Here is a 17,420-nt window from a genome sequence, read left to right as displayed (position 1 = left end):
GGACTGTGAAGAAGGCTGAGCGCCGAAGAATTGATGCTTTTGAAGTGTGGTGTTGGAGAAGACTCTTGAGAGTCCCTTGGACTGCAAGGAGATCCAACCAGTCCATTCTGAAGGAGATCAGCCCTGGGATTTCTTTGGAAGGGATGATGCTGAAGCTGAAACTCCAGTACTTTGGCCACCTCATGTGAAGAGTTGACTCGGAAAAGACTCTGATGCTGGGAGGGATTGGGGGTAGGAGGAGAAGGGGACGACAGAGGATGAGATGGCTGGATGGCATCACTGACTCAATGGACGTGAGTCTGAGTGAACTCCGGGAGTTGGTGATGGACAGGGAGGCCTGGCATGCTGCGATTCATGGGGTCGCAAAGAGTCGGACACGACTGAGCGATTGAACTGAACTGAACCTACTATGAAGGTCTTTTGAAGCCTTTCCTAAGGAATTTTACAAACACATAAGCAGCTTAGTATAGGAAAAGTTCCTGATGTCTTAGCTTCGACCCCAAAGTCTCATTGAAAGAGTTAACACTAGATCTGTCTCCTTTGCTAAAGTCTAACCAGAAGCATGAGTTTAAGCTTCCTTCCTTTAAATCATTTTAAACCTGTAAGGTTCCCAATTTAGACTTCCACAGATTAAGACTTCTGGGGGTTGTTAAACATAAATTCAACTTGAAAGAAGATAGGATCTAAAAGGGTAGTTCAAGAGCTAGCTTCAAAGAGTATTTTTTAAATTCTAGCAGTTGAACTCCAAGGGAGGCCTACCTCAGTCATCACAATTTTTGTAAAAATTAACAACAGCAACAACAAATATATAGGTAAGAAGCAGCCACTTGGGAACCAACTGAATTAGAAAATGTCCCAAAGAAAAGTCTCTTGGAGCATTCCAAAGCAATACTTAAATCCATGCTTAAAGGTCTTTGACAAACATAGTCAATGTATTAAAAAGTAAACACATTGCTTTCCCAACAACAGTCTGTATAGTCAAGGATATGGTCTATCCAGTAATCATGTATGGTTGTTAGAGCTGGACCATAAAGAAGGCAGAGCACCAAAGAATTGATGCTTTCAAACTGTGATGATGGAAAAGGCTCTTAAGAGACCATCCCCAAGAAAAAGAAAAGCAAAAAGCCAAAAGTTGTCTGAGGAGGCCTTACAAATAGCTGAGAAAAGAAGAGAAGCTAAAGGCAAAGAAGAAAAGGAAAGATATACCCATCTGAATGCAGAGTTCCAAAGAATACCAAGGAGAGATAAGAAAGCCTTCCTCAGTGATCAATGCAAAGGAATAGAGGAAAACAATAGACTGGGAAAGACTAGACATCTCCTCAAGAAAATTAGAGATACAAGGGAATATTCCATGCAAAGATGGGAACGATAAAGGACAGAAACAGTATGGGCCTAACAAAAGAAGAAGAAGATATTAAGAAGATGTGGCAAGAATACACAGGAGAACTATACAAAAAAGAGCTTCATGACCCAGATAACCATGATGGTGTTGATCACTCACGTAGAGCCAGACATTCTGGTGTGTGAAGTCAAGAGGACCTTATGAAGCATCACTATGAACAAAGCTAGTGGAGGTGATGGAATTCCAGTTGAGCTATTTCAAATTCTAAAAGACGATGCTGTAAAAGTGCTGCACTCAATATGCCAGCAAATTTGGAAAACTCAGCAGTGGCCACAGAACTGGAAAAGGGCAGTTTTCATTCCAATCCCAAAGAAAGGCAATGCCAAAGAATGCTCAAACTACCACAAAATTTCACTTATCTCACATGCTAGCAAAGGAATGCTCAAAATTCTCCAAGCCATGCTTCAACAGTATATGAACTGTGAACTTCCAGATGTTCAACCTGGATTAAGATAATGCAGAGGAACCAGAGTTCAAATTGCCAACATCAGTTGAATCATACAAAAAGCAAGAGAGTTCCAGAAAAACATCTACTTTTGCTTTACTGACTACACCAAATCCTTTGACTATGTAGATCACAACAAACTGTGGAAAATTCTTCAAGAGATGGGAATACCAGACCACCCGACCTGCCTCCTGAGAAATCTGTATGCAGGACAAGAAGCAACAGTAAGAACTGGTCATGGAACAACAGACTGGTTGCAAATTGGGAAGGAGTACGTCAAGGCCGTATATTGTCACCATGCTTATTTAACTTATATGCAGAGCAAATTATGCAAAATGCCAGGCTGGATGAAGCACAAGCTGGAATCAAGATTGCTGGGAGAAAGATCAATAAACTCAAATATGCAGATGACACCATCTGCAAAGAGGAACTAAAGAACCTCTTGATAAAAGTGAAAGAGGAAAGTGAAAAAGCTGGCTTAAAATGCAGCATTCAAAAACCTAAGATCATGGCATCCAGTCCCATTCAGTTGAGTTCAGTCGGTCAGTCGCATCCGACTCTTTGCGACCCCATGAACCACAGCACACCAGGCCTCCCTGTCCATCACCAACTCCTGGAGTTAACTCAAACTCATGTCCATCAAGTCGGTGATGCCATCCAGCCATCTCATCCTCTGTCATCCCCTTTTCCTCCTGCCCTCAATCCCTCCCAGCATCAGAATCTTTTCCAATGAGTCAACTCTTCCCATGAGGTGGCTAAAGTATTGGAGATTCAGCTTTAGCATCAGTCCTTCCAAAGAACACCCAGGGTTGATCTCCTTCAGAATGGACTGGTTGGATCTCCTTGCAGTCCAAGGGACTCTCAAGAGTCTTCTCCAACACCACAGTTCAAAAGCATCAATTCTTTGGCGCTCAGCTTTCTTCACAGTCCAACTCTCACATCCATACATGACCACTGGAAAAACTATAGCCATGACTAGACGGACCTTTGTTGGCAAAGTAATGTCTCTGCTTTTCAACATGCTATCTAGGTTGGTCATAACTTTTCTTCCAAGGAATAAGTGTCTTTTAATTTCATGGCTGCAGTCACCATCTACAGTGATTTTGGAGCCCAAAAAAATAAAGTCTGACACTGTTTCCACTATTTCCCCATCTATTTCCCATGAAGTGATGGGACCAGACACTATGATCTTTGTTTTCTGAATGTTGAGCTTTAAGCCAACTTTTCACTCTCCTCTTTCACTTTCATCAAGAGGCTTTTTAGTTCCTCTTCACTTTCTGCCATAATGGTGGTATCATCTGCATATCTGAGGTTATTGATATTTCTTCCAGCAATCTTGATTCCAGTCCAATTCCAGTCCCATTACTTCATGGCAAATAGATGGGGAAACAATGGAAACAGTAACAGACTTTATTTTCTTGGACTCCAAAATCACTGCAGATGGTGACCAGCCATGAACTTAAAAGACGCTTGCTCCTTGGAAAAAAAGCTATGATAAACCTAGACAGAGTATTAAAAGCAGATACATTACTTTCCCAACAAAAGTCCATCTAGTCAAAGATATGGTTTTTCCAGTAGTCACGTATGGATGTGAGAGTTGGACCATAATGAAAGCTGAACACCAAAGAACTGATGCTTTTGAACTGTGGTGTAGAAGAAGACCTTTGAGAGTCCCTTGGACTTCAAGGAGATCAAAGCAATCAACCGTAAAGGAAATCAGTCTTGAATATTCATTAGAAGGACCATTGCTGAAGCTGAAGCTCCAATACTTTGGCCACTTGATACGAAGAACTGACTCTGGAAAAGACCCTGATGCTGGGAAAAATTGAAGGCAGGAGGAGAAGGGGACACCAGAGGATGAGGTGGTTGGACGGCATCACCGACTCAATGGACATGAGTTTGAGCATGCTCCGGGTGTTGGTGATGGACAGGGAAGACTGGCATGCTGCAGGCCATGGGGTCACAAAGAGTTGGATACCACTGAGCAACTGAACTGAACTAAACTGGATAGCAATAAGATCAAACCAGTCAGTCTCAAATGAAATCAGTCTTGAATACTCATTGGAAGCACTGATGCTGAAGCTGAAGCTCCAAAGCGTTGGCCACCTGATGTGAAGATCAACTCATTGGAAAAGACCCTGATGCTCGGAAAGATTGAAGGCAGAAGGAGAAGAGGGCAACAGAGGATGAGATGGTTGGATGGCATCACTGATGCAATGGACATGAATTTGGGCAAACTCCAGGAGATAGTGAAGGACAGGGAAGCCTGGCATGCTGCAGTCCATGGTGTGGCAAAGATTCAGACATGACTTGGTGACTGAACAACAACAAAGGTCTTTGTGGATGACTTTTATCTTAGCATGTTCTAAATATAGTCATCTATAGATTTGTTAGTCTTTCAACACATAGGGGAAAAAATCTAACTATTTTATCTCCATCAAAATTTAAATCATATGTACATTGATCCTTGATACTACATATGTAAGGATCATTAAGTCCTCAATGTTTCTCTATAGCAGAGCACCACTTTCCCTTTAAAGCAACAACCTGCCCCAGGCAATATATACAATCATGGAAGTCAAAACTAAATTTATTTAAAGGTCCCAAAGCATCTTGTAGTCATCAGTAAATAAAATTCTCCCCTGACTGGGAAAGGGGAGAACAGCTCCAGAGGGAGGGCATATGACTGATTCGAGTTGTTGTATGGCAGAAACCAACACAACATTGTAAAACAAATATCCTCCAATTAAAAATAAAATAAAATTCTCCCCTGACTAAAATATCTGTTCTTAGAAAGCAGACTCTCATTAAAAACTTCTCTCAAAATCATTTTTTTGTTTTCTACTTTGTAACATGAAAAGAAATCCCATGCATATATAATAACCAAATAATCTAGTAGAAATGTATTTTCTTGAACTTGAAAGTGGAATCCAAAGCCACACTTCTAAATTTTATCACTTCTAACCTAGTGGACATTCCTAACAAATGACCTGCTAATCCCTCACACAGCATGTCCAAAAATGAACTGCCCTCTTGTCCCAGTATTACCTGCCCCTTCATTTCCACCTTAGAAAGAGCTTTGTCATTCACTCATCGGAATTAGCCAGAAATCTACAAGTCCTTTTGAACTCTTCTTTCTACTTTCTCACTCATTCATTCATTCACCAAAACAATTTAAATGTTTCAGGAACTTTACATCAGTTCAGTTCAGTTCAGTCGCTCAGTCATGTCTGACTCCTTGCGACACGTGGACTGCAGCATGCCAGGAATTTTACATACAAGCCCTTATTTAGCATTTCAAATGACTCTGTATGTAGGGCCTATTATCTCCATTGTATAGATGACAGTTTAGATAATTAATGCAAATTCTTAATAAGAGATAAAAAATGAACCTAGATTTGTCTGATTCCAAAGTCCAAGGTCTTTTTATAAACCAAACTGTGTATGCTAGACCATGGGCAACCATGGTCCATGTGCCAATGGGCCATCTATATCTGTTTGAAGTTTTATTAGAATGTATCAGGCTCCTTTGTTTGTGTGCTTTCTATGGCTGCTTTAGCACTACAACAGCAGAGATGAGTAGTTGCAAAAGAGACATTACAGCCTGTGAAGCCTAAGACAATTATCCGGCCCTTTATAAAAAAGATTTGCCAGTTCTAAGCTGTATCATCCATCATATCTCTACCAACTCAGTTTATATCTTCCTGGATTACTCCAAAGCACCCTAACTGGTTTCTTTGCCCACAGCCTCCATCTCCTTCAATCTATCTTCCACACTGAAGAATAAAATCCTTATTTATCTCATAACCATCAGCAAAAATGACAAAATCCTTCTTAACCTATACAAGGCCTTCGGCATCTTGGTACCTTTCTTCCTCGCCTTCCTCCTACTTTCCATTCAAGCTAAAGTGAAATACGCAGAGAACAGCAGATAGGTCAACTCAGTTCATTCCTGTGTTTTTTCACATAAGTTCCCTTTCCCTGGAAAGTACCTTAGTCTTGCCTCATTTACCTACTTACTTTTGCACCCTGAGCTCAAAAGTCAATTCCTCCTAGAAACTTTCCTGGATTCCTCAAGCTGAACTAGGTGAACTTTTTTATTAATTTTTTTTTCAACATATGTTCAATGAGCACATCTACCAACTAGGGCTTCCCTATTGACTCAGATAGTAAAGAATCTGACTGCAACGCAGGAGACCTGGATGCAATACTTGGGATGGAATATCCTCTGGAGAAAGGAATTGCTATCCACCCCAGTACTCTTGCCTGGAGAATTCCAAGGACAGAGGAGCCTGGTCAGCTATGGTCCATAGTGTTCCAAAGAGTCAGACACAACTGAGCAACTACTACTTTCACTTTCATCAACTAGGCACAATACTTTGTACTAAACACATGACAAACAGGACAATTTTCAAACAGTTTTCAAATACTGGACTGTACATCTGAAACTACTAAACCATAAAAAAGGTGCCCATAACCCTGAACTTTGGGCTCCACAAAATATGTTTCTTCATGGGATATTAAGCTCATTAAAGAAAAGGGAAGAAAAAAGTCTTTTTACAAGCAAGGGTAAAGCAGATACAAAGAACTGACCCAGTTTCCAAAATAAACATTAAGCTTAAAGCTCTCTCCATCTGGCTAAACTAAAACCAGAAATGAAAATCAGCATGTCGACACTCTGTTTTAACTATACCACAATAGTAAAGAAAAAATTTAACGTATAACTTATTATTATATCTGTGTCATCTAATGTCTCATGTTAAGATTTGCAGACAAATTTTTTAATTTTTTGGAGAAGTATAACAACTCTTAACCCTTTTAAAAGGTTAACAACTTTTAACCCTGCCTAGATATCTATTCAGACCAAATATCCCTCAGAGTCCCCATTGGGCATTCTCCCTGGGTCCATTCCTTTACCCTGAGGCAAACGTCTTTCAGTCTTCCAAGCTGCCTACCTTCTATAGGATAAAACGCTGTTATTTCCAAAAGCTTAATTTCTTTTCTCCATAGTATTCCTTGGCAGTCTTCCCTCTCAACTCTTTACTGAATATATTCTGTACAAGACATACCTTACTCTCTGTAAAACCAAGTATGCACTGCATATGAAAAGTCCTAAACTTTTAAGTGACACCTCTTCTTTTTCCATCTTAACCTCAGCTCCAATAACCAGTCCAATTCTAAGAACAGGGTCATAACTATACTAACCCAACCTCAGATATATCGAACGTCAGTACAGAAAGAGACCTTAAAAGTTATTTATTTCAATTTCTGCATTTTTCACTTGAAAAAATTAAATCCAAAGAGATCCAAAGCCCTCCAAGGTCACACAGACCTTTGCTCCAGCTTATTCTATTAATACATTTTTACAATCTCTGAGTCTCACTATCTTGCATTTATTTCTGTTTCCTATGGAGCGGGGTAAGTGCAACACCACACTCTCAGATTGGCTTTTATCTAAACTCCACTGAGGGTGCTAAATGAGCCCATGTACCAGAGAATATGTGTGGCATCTGTCTCCTCTGCGTGATGTTGAGTGACCAGTGTGTAACTAAGTGCTCCCTTGTCACTCTTAAATAACTACCCTCATGGAGATCTGAATTTCCTGTCATACATATCCCACTGGCAGATGGTCCTGCTATTCTTCTAAATGTGTTAAACCATTTGCCTGATGCATTATAAACCATACCAGTCAATTATAGAAAATTCTTAGACTGTTGGAGCTATCATCAATTACAGACCATTTAAAAATTACAGCAGCATTGTTATGACTGGGTTTCCTCTCTTCCAATTAAACCCAGGCAATTTTCACATTTGTAGTTTTTGTTTTGCTTTGTTTTACTTTTAAAGACTTACTTAGCATGGCATCCTACCAGGACATATTCTGATCATTATAGACTCCATGAGTCAGGCTGCTTCAATTGGCAACTAAGCAGGCAACAATGGAAAAAGTGAAAACTGTTTTTAAATAAAATAAATACTCAAGTATTTATAGACCTTTGAAATAGGCTGTTAACATGTTTACTAACATGTATAATATTTTATAATATATTAAAACAAAGCAAACGAAAACAAAATTTTGGGTGAACATAATTTATGGCAAAAGTTATCTAAAACATTCTTATTTTATGTTTCTTTTTTTATAAAGCTGTAATGAAAAACACAAGTGTATAGATTTTTACAATGGTTGGAATAAGCTAAAATGCAATTTATGCAATTATTTAGAAATGAAGCAAGAGTTAAGCAATTGTTTTCTTGATACATCTGTCGGGGGGAGTGTGTAATTTCCTCCGTTCTGTCTCGCCACAGCAAAAATTTGAAGCGACAGACAGAACAGCTCTGTGTTACAGCTCAGTTTTATTTGGCAAGCAAAGGAAAACACATCCTTGAGGCATGTGGGCGGGCTGACCCAACAGACGCAAAGAGAAGAGAAGCCCCGGCTCAATTTAGGCTCCTCTTTTTATGCTTTTCTCCTCCCCCTGAGCCTGCCCTATGTAAATTGGGTTGCCAGGAGGGCTGTTTGTTTTACCTGAAGTCCTCACTCTGGTCCTCGGACCTTCCTTTGTTCTATTTTCACGGACTTTTCCCTTCTTTCTTTTAGCCACCACCATTTTGGACTCCTTTTTTCTATTCTAACTACCTAACACATCTTTAAAAGAGGATTCATAAAAATATTAAGGCAAAAAGGATAATTATATCAGAAAATTTTATAACTCATATTCCTTTGTTTTATAGCAATCAAAACAAGTCATCAACATATGAAGGTGTTTTCTGAATAGAAAAGCAAAATTAGTCTGCTAATCTTCAGAAAAAAGAAAGTTATTAGGGGCTCAATAATAAGATTATATGAATGAAATGGAATAGAAAGCATTTTAGGAAGGCATCATTAAGTATTTACTGAGCAAATTGGCAGAAATTACCCACATCTTGATCTAAAAAAGAAAAGGTATGCTATTCTTCACAACTACTGCAGAACTAAACTTTGAAAATGCTCTTTTTCACAAAAGCCCTTTAGTGGTGATTAGTGAATATTAGCAGAGTAGTTAGGTTCATTCATGATTAGACAGAGGAATGAGGAGGAGCTGACTGTCCTGGGGTAGTAATGGCTGCTACCAGAACCAAGGGGTGCACTCAAGGCATAAAGCATAGAAAAAATAAATAAATCTGAGAAAAAGAACACATGGTAATAGACCTATGTAAGAAACAACCCTTCCAGATATGGAATCTGAGCAGGATTCAAATGTAAGAACTCTAAATTTAAGTCTAAGAAATCCCTAGGTAGCAGAAAAGAGAAATACTGGGACACTGTTGACACAGAGGTATCAAGAGGAAACAGAAGGTACCTGGGGTTGAAGGGAGGCCATGGTCATAAACTATGGTATCAACAAGGAGAATCTTGAGACTGTGGTCCAGGACAGAGTTCACATAATTCAGTATCAGGGAGAAAGAACCGCGGAGTCTAAGAGGACAGGCCATTAAAGAAAGAAGGTTCAGAAAGGCTCTAGGAACTGGAATTGCTGCCATTTAAATTTTTAAAGTTTGCTGGAAGGCACAGAAGTTTCAGGTGGCTCTCTCCAGAAAAAAAGAATCTATCATTTACAAGCAGTGATTACTTTCTCAACAGAAAATAGGCAGTTGGTATCTCCATCAAGCTTCTGAAAAACATCTTTCTCAGTTATTGAGTTATAAGGTTACAAGTGGTGCTTCTCAAACAGCCAACACAGATTGACTGGAATCCTAGTGCAACTGAAAGTACAAACCTGTTTTTTGTCTCCTTCTTCCCTTCCTCCCCTTGTCCATCACACACACACACACACACACACACACACACACACACGCACAATCTCTGGATAAGTCTGAGGCTGATAACACTTCTTAGGTTCTAAGAACACTTACTAGATTTGTTTTCCTCTGTTTTCCTTCGTGTTGTCACAGGAAAATAATTATATTGGGAAAAAATTATACTAAGAACACAAACAGCTGCAACAGCCACATTTGGCTGATATTTTGTACACGTGTGTCCAATAAGATTTGGAACTGTGGAAAGTTACTGTAACACTTCATGGCACTTAACAGTTTCAATCATCTTCTTGGGTTGTTTCAAAGGAAGCATTCCATGAAATTACCAAGGACCCAAGGACTAAGAAGGAAATTAAAAGGCATCTCCTTGAAACACTCTGGCTACAGAAGATGGATTTTTTCAGAGGCATAAAAAGAAAACCAAACTCAAAAGATATCAGAAATTGGTTTATTCAGCTTTGAAAGGAGATATAGCAGAAACTCAAGAAGGAAAAGGATCCACTTTTTGCCCAGATTGTCTTGAAATCAAGACAGGAACTTAAGAGGAGACAGGAGAAAGAAATGTTGACATAGCAATATAATTGGCTATACATGAATTAGGGAAGAAGGAGGCCAACAATGAACTAAATGAAGTTTTGAAAACTCAACTGAATCTATGTGAAAATGTCTAGAGCTGATAGTTTCAGAAGGTAGTTGGTAAAAAACAAAAACTAAGGTGGGAGAAACTGTTGTTGGTGATTCTACTGCCTCGCCTCTCAGAACTTATTATCAGGCCACATAAGAAACTTAAGGCCGGGACAACCCATAGACAGAAGAGCCTGGCAGGCTACAGTCCACGAGGTCCCAAAAGAGTCGGACAGGACTTAACTAAACAACAACAGCAACAATCCAGCTGAAGTAGCTGCTGCACTACCACAGGCAGACAATACAGCTGAGCTCTCCAGGCTTTCACAAAGGAATCATGGCTAAAATTCAAAGTGTGCATTCTTCTGGCAGGTGCGTTCATCAGAGATCCAAATGGGGTGGATTCAAGGACTGGCGATTTTCATGATGATCATCAGGGACATCTTCAACTTCATTCATCATACAACAAATTTTGGTTGGGCTCAGCATTAAGAACTGTTTACAAGTTGAGTATATAGAGACCAAAAAAGAAAAAGCAGACAAAGGCCATACTGTCATGGAGCTTACATTCTGAAGAAAAGGAAAACAGAGTAAACACGGTTTCAGGCCTTGTAGATGCAATAAAGAAAAGATTAAAGGGAAGAGAATAAGTGTGATTGGCATTGCAGTGGGTAGCACTGAGAAGAATTTCTGGAGAGGTGGTTTGATTGGAGACCTGCCTGAATTGGGGCATAAGTTAGGGGAGGGGTTTATAAGCAGTGAGGGAAGCAATACAAGGAGCCTGAGACAGTACCATTTTCTGATGTGTACAGCAATATGGTTGGCATGGATTGAGTAGAATAAGCAAGAGTGGGAATGGTAAAAAGTGAGGTGAGTGAGGCAGGTGAGGGCCAGACCATTAAAGCTTTGATTGAAGGGGTGGGAAGATTAGGATTTTATTTCACATGCAATGTAAAACACTGGAAGATTCTGAACACAGAAACAATATGTTCTTACTTTCTGAGTAGAGATTATGGGTCAAGGGTAAAAATAGAAGCAACATATAGGAGATTATTAGTTGATCTTGGATGGTAAGCTACAGAAGCAGAGAGAAATAATCAAATATACTTTGATGGTAAAGTCAACAAGACGTGTTATGAATAGATGTAATACATAAGAAAAACAGGAATCTAAGATAATTCCCAGGTTTAGGGTCTGAGAAACAAAGTGAATAATGGTGTCCTTCAGCTCTACATAGATTTTATTTTTCTGTTATTGTCTTGTTGAAAAATTAAACTATGCTAATATGTCCACTCTGAAAAATAGTTTGACAAGTTCTTTTATAAAAATAGGACACTATTTGTCCAAGAGATTTCTTTTCTGGATATTTATCCCAGAGAACTGAAAAGTTATGTCCAAACAAAAAACTATACACAAACAAGGTATGCTATTCTCCACAATTGCTTCAGAACTAAACTTTGAAAATGTTCTTTTTCACAAAAGCCCTTTAGCAATGAATTTAGTGAATTTATTTATTATAATAACCAAAAACTGGAAATTACCAAAATGTCCTTCAATGGATGAATGATTAAGCAGCAGTATACCCAAACCATGAAATACTGTTCAGGAATAAGAAGGAACAAACTGTTAATACACTCAACCACTTAGATTTCAAGAGACTTATGCTGAGTGGAAAAGACCAATTTCAGAAAACCACATTTTGCATGATTCCACTTATGTAACATTTTCAAAATCACAAAATTATATAGATAAAGAACAGATCAGTAGTTGCCAGGGTTAGGGAGGCTTGGAGGAAGGGGTGGGTGTGACATGAAGGAGATCTTTGCAGAATAATTCTGTGTTTTGATTTCAGTAGTGGTTACAGGAATCCACAAATGTGATAATCCAACACAGAGCTATCCACACACCGTATCACAGCCAATGTTGATGTTGTACTAGAGCCCTATAAGATATAACTATTGTAGGAAACTAAGGGAAGAGCACACAAGTCCTCATTATCCTATCTTTTTTTTTTTTCCTTTGGAGTTAAATTTCTGTACAATGTTGTGCTTGTTTCTGTTATACAACAAGAACCAGCTATATGTATACACCCATCCCCTCCCTCTTGAGCCTCCTTCCCACCTCCCTACCCCTACATCCCATTCCTCCAGGTTATCACAGAGCACCAAACTGAGCTCCCTGGTCTATACAGCAGGTTCCCACTATGTACCTATTTAACACACAGTAACGTATAAATGTCATTCCTCCTCTCCCAATTCGTCTTATCCTCCCCTTCCACTAGACTATCTTTGCAAATTTCAGTGAGTCTATAATTACTTCAAAATGATTTTTTTTTTACTTGAACATACTCAAGTATAAGGCAAAATGCATTATATAAATATTAAAAAGTAGTATAATAATAAATACTACATCTGACAAAATGTTTTCTTCTGAATTTATAAAGCACCTCTTCTGCCAATACATCTTATCACTTTCAGTATGTAGGCAGCAGTTTAATTAAGAGATCATCAAGATCTCGTTGTGAGAACATTTTCCTCCTAAAAGCCTGTGGAGCAAACATCACTTGGAATTGACACTCTACCTCTAGCGCTTTTAAGCAGCAAAGAGAATCTGTGTGTTCTTGTTTCTGTACCCAATTAAAAGAGTATGGAAAACTAAACACTGTTAATATCAGTGTCCAGTAACTTGCAGACATTCTGAACTCTGCAAATTACCTTGTTTAGACCCAATATACTGACATTTCACAAGTCAACTGACATTCCTAGACTCTAACATTTTTCCCATTAATGTCAAAATATAAAATTGTATAACATGGAATCTCAAAAAGGATGGCTTAGACCAAAAACAATTAACATGACCCAGAGGCTACATAGTAACACTAATTATAACTTCAGTCCTGAGGTTACTCCAGGTCTCAGAACTAGGCTTGGATAAATCATCCAAGTCAGTGTGACACATGGTATATATGGTGGTGAAGTCTCCCTCAAAATCTCCTTTTTCAACAGCTTCTTTTGTATATATTTCCTTAGCGTTCTGATCTCCTGTATTGTCCAATCTCAGTCTGATGGTGGTGATAGAATACCTGGTCCTTCACTCCTGTAGAGAAGCATCCTACTTCCAAGAACATTGTCAAGTCATTTGGTACTCAGGTCTGCATGCCTCATCCTAGACACGTTCATCATTGCTGGATGCTCTGACAATTACTAATCCTTTCATTCTCTCAACCTGGCATATATTCCACCTGCTGCTGCTAAGTCGCGTTAGTTGTGCCCGACTCTGTGCGACCCCATAGACGGCAGCCCACCAGGCTCCCCTGTCCCTGGGATTCTCCAGGCAAGAACACTGGAGTGGGTTGCCATTTCCTTCTCCTAGAATTCTGTAATGGAGACTAGATTTATAAACACTTTTACTAGCCTAAATTGTAAAAACCTACACAAGACTATTAACTAAAACATTTTATAAACAGGCTATCTCACATCACATCCTGTCTACTTTTCAGAATTTAATGCATTGTCAACAAAACCTATGGAATATGCCAGACACTGTCTTTCTTGATGTTGCTCTTTCTTTGGAAATAGCTCTGCTGGGAACAATGCTATAAACAGAATTAAATCAAATAAATATCATTCTGATTTTTTTATCACTTCATTCATACTGTTTTTCATGTGCTAATACATTCTAAAGAGTAAAATATATCAATTTGCATTTCTATTTTCTAAGGATGAATAAAAATTAAAGCAAGGTAAATGAAATGGATTGAACATTCTTCTGAAGACAAAATAGTTTCATTTTACTCCTATCCAAGATTGGAGCTGAAGAGCTGCCAACAATAATACTTTTTTAAAAAAACAGAAAAGATACTTACAGCCAACCATCATCATGGCCACTGAAAACATCTTCTCCACGTCTGTGGTAGGAGCTATGTTTCCAAATCCTATGGTTGTAAGGCTTGTCATGGTAAAGTAGAGAGAGGACACATACAGGGAATCCTTGCTGGGTCCTCCTTCCCATATCCCTGCACTGGTATTGTATCGATACGGAGTCCCAATGCTCAAGGCCAGCTGGTAGAGCCAACTGTCTATTTGGATGGTGTTCGTGACTTCATCGATGACCTCATAGTCCCCAATGCTGTACCATATGCAGGCCAGCCAGTGAGCAACTAGTCCAAACACACAAACCAGGAGCACAAGGACAGCTGCTCCATACTCCAGGTAATGGTCCAATTTCCTGGCAACACGGCCCAGTCTCAAGAGACGCACCACTTTTAAAGAACTGAAGAGACTGCTGATTCCCTGAAAAAAAGAAAAGAAATGATACAACACTTTCAGAAAAGCAAAGGCTGGTGACAGCAAAACAATGGCTCACCTTAATGAACTCAAGCACAGTTTATATACTAAGAACATACTCATACATAATGCAGCTCTGACTTTAAGGCAACAAAAAAGTTTAAATGATAAGGAAAGTTTTTATATGCAGATTCCTTCCCACCAGGAAATAAGATATTTGTGAATTATTAGATTTACAAAAAAGTTTCATTAGGTAAGACCCAGTTTATTTTCATAAGGGGAGTATAAATAGCACAGAGAAAAACCAAAGAAGAAAATAGCTCAGATGCAATACACAGAGTATAGAAACAGGGTGATAAATTCAGACCCTTCATTTCTTCTCCTTGTAAATGTTTCCTCTACTCTGAAAGATTTTATTTTATTTCTTACTTTATAAATGCTATGAACAGCAAAACTTCTGAAAAAAAGGAATCCTAGTTTTACTGTCAAGCAAACAGGAAATATTTCTGCATATATTATATTAGGAGAAAGAGTAAATGTCACTGCTGTTTCTACCACCTCCTCCCAGTTATGAAAATCACTAAATTTGTAGAGCTGTGAAAAAGTGAAGAGTTGAACCTAGAATGGGATACCTATGAAATCCTATCATCCTCTAGTAATAGTCATAGAAAAGAATACTATAAGGGAATAGCAGCAAGAAGATTCATATTTTGTTGAGAAGCTCAAAATATCAAATAGAGCATTATCCAAATAGAAACACAGCATACACTTTATTCAACACACCATAGACTTTATTCAGTCCATGAAGTTCCCAAAGTTACTTTTTTTGCAAAGCATGCAATAAGCCACTCAGAAAGGTTAACGTCATTCCTGGTGCAGAAGAGGAAGACAAAGCAGTGACCCAGGACCCTCTCATCTGATTATCACCTCAAGTCTCACAGTGCCCATGAATTCCTGACTGCTAATTCTGTCTCCCAGAGGGGAAACAAGGAATCTAACATAACCTGAAAGTGTCAGCTGCTCAGTCGTGTCCAACTCTTTGTGACTCCATGGACTGTAACCCACCAGGCTCCTCTGTCCATGGAATTCTCCAGGCAAGAACACTGGAATGGATAGCCATTCCCTTCTCCAGAGGATCTTCCCAACCCAGGGATCAAACCCAGGTCTCCTGAATTGCAGGTTGATTCTTTACCTAATCTGAGCTTAATTCTGATCAACATAGAAGAACTTGTAGGTAAAGTAGAACAGATGCAATATTAATGAGACTCTAATTATGGCATTGTATAGTTACAGTTAAAAAGGTTAAGAATGCATTTTATTATACTCTATGTGATGGTATATGTTTGAAATTTTAAAAAAGAAAAACGTGAAATAGAGAGAGTGAAAACAAAGAGAAGTAGAAACAGGAGACCCAGTGGAAGCAAAAGAGGAACAGGAGCATCCTGTCTCAGTTTTCTGTCTCAAGCTCAATATCCTTAGGCCTAGCTCTATTTAGATTCCTACTCTCAAAGGCTGTGGCATATACACAGCCTTAAATCAATTCTTATTTCACTTGAACACTGGGGGAGGAGAGACATTGAACTTCAAACAGTTCAAAAGGGTAGCATTAATAAAATTCAGATGATGAGTGGCATCATTCAGTGACATGAGAGGTAAGAAGATTCAAGAGAGTCTGGAAGCTCTCAAATCAAAGGAACTATGTAATTATGAACAAGAAGACCAAAATAAGTATTTATCAAGCATTTCTGTATGTCAGGCTATGAGTTGGGCCCTGGGGACATTAAGACAAATATACCTTGCTTCTGCTCTAAAGAAACCTGTAGTCAAAATGCATGAACTCAAACAGGGTTAAATTAAAAAATAAATATAGTGCTGTAGATATTTTCTTCCCCTTGGCTCCAATTTTTAAAAGAACCATGGTATTTCTAAGACTATAATTTTTTTTCTAAAAACAAAGGAAAAGACACAGAAACTTTATCCCCAAATCAAACTAAAAAATAGTCACAACCTTCAGCTAGACTGTAAAGAATTAGGACCTACTAGAATTAAAGCCAAATGATGGAAAAACACACTCTCTTGACCTCTGATGTGGGCAGATCTCTACAAGAGGAGGTGATCCACCCTAAGGACCACCTGCTCTAGATTCCAAACAATCAAAAAGCAAATTTTCTGTAGCCATGTTCAATATCATTTCAATATTACAAAATATTTGGTAAGAATTGTAAAGGTTTCTATGATACCACTTCCTCCTAGATCTTAGTCAGCTCCCTGCCTGACATCTCTTGCAAAATCATTTTCTGGGGCTAGACTTATCCCTGCTTCTATTATGCATGTTTCATATTATCCATGTTTCAACTGACTTCAATACTTGAAGGATTCACAGGTTTACTTCTTAGCACAAAATTTTTCCCTAAGTTCCTCATACAGAAGCCAAATGCCTGTGCACATTTCCATCTAGGTATTCCATAGGCGTTCAACAGGTAAACATCCCAAATCTCATTTCTCCTGAATCAGTTCTTCATCTGCTTCTCTTGTGAACAACATCACTATGAGGCCCACCCTCTTTCCTGCCACACCCAGACAGTTATCAAGTTTAGAGGATCTCAGCATTCAGACTGCTCAAAATAAATCTCAATAAATCTCTCAAAAAATGTCCTTTCTTTCCTATTCCCAAGGTCATGTCTTGGTCATGGCTTCATAGTTTTCCTCCCTGTGTGACAGAAATAGGCTCTCCATCAGCCACCCCACCTCCATTCTCACTCCCTTTACTTATCTGATCACCCTAGATAGGCTAGCCTGGTATTGTTTTATATTACATATGCATATGTGTACACACACACACACACATATATATATATATATATAT

General features: G+C 38.8%; 1 protein-coding gene across 1 annotated transcript in view; it reads right to left on the bottom strand.

Annotated features, from left to right (window-relative positions):
• The window catches only part of KCNH5 (potassium voltage-gated channel, subfamily H (eag-related), member 5), a gene marked incomplete at its 3' end in the record, with an annotated part of 232,481 nt that overhangs the window by 118,504 nt on the left and 96,557 nt on the right, over window positions 1-17,420 (bottom strand). Inside the window, exon 7 of the mRNA XM_010846828.1 lies at window positions 14,134-14,560. Within this exon, the coding sequence (XP_010845130.1) occupies window positions 14,134-14,560 (427 nt within the window). The remainder of the gene's footprint in view (window positions 1-14,133; window positions 14,561-17,420) is intronic.

The sequence above is a fragment of the Bison bison genome, unplaced genomic scaffold, assembly GCF_000754665.1.
Source record: "Bison bison bison isolate TAMUID 2011002044 unplaced genomic scaffold, Bison_UMD1.0 scf7180017864239, whole genome shotgun sequence".
Taxonomy (NCBI): Eukaryota; Metazoa; Chordata; class Mammalia; order Artiodactyla; family Bovidae; genus Bison; species Bison bison.
The sequence above is the reverse complement of the archived record's forward strand: the minus strand, read 5'-3'. Positions and strand labels throughout refer to the sequence as shown.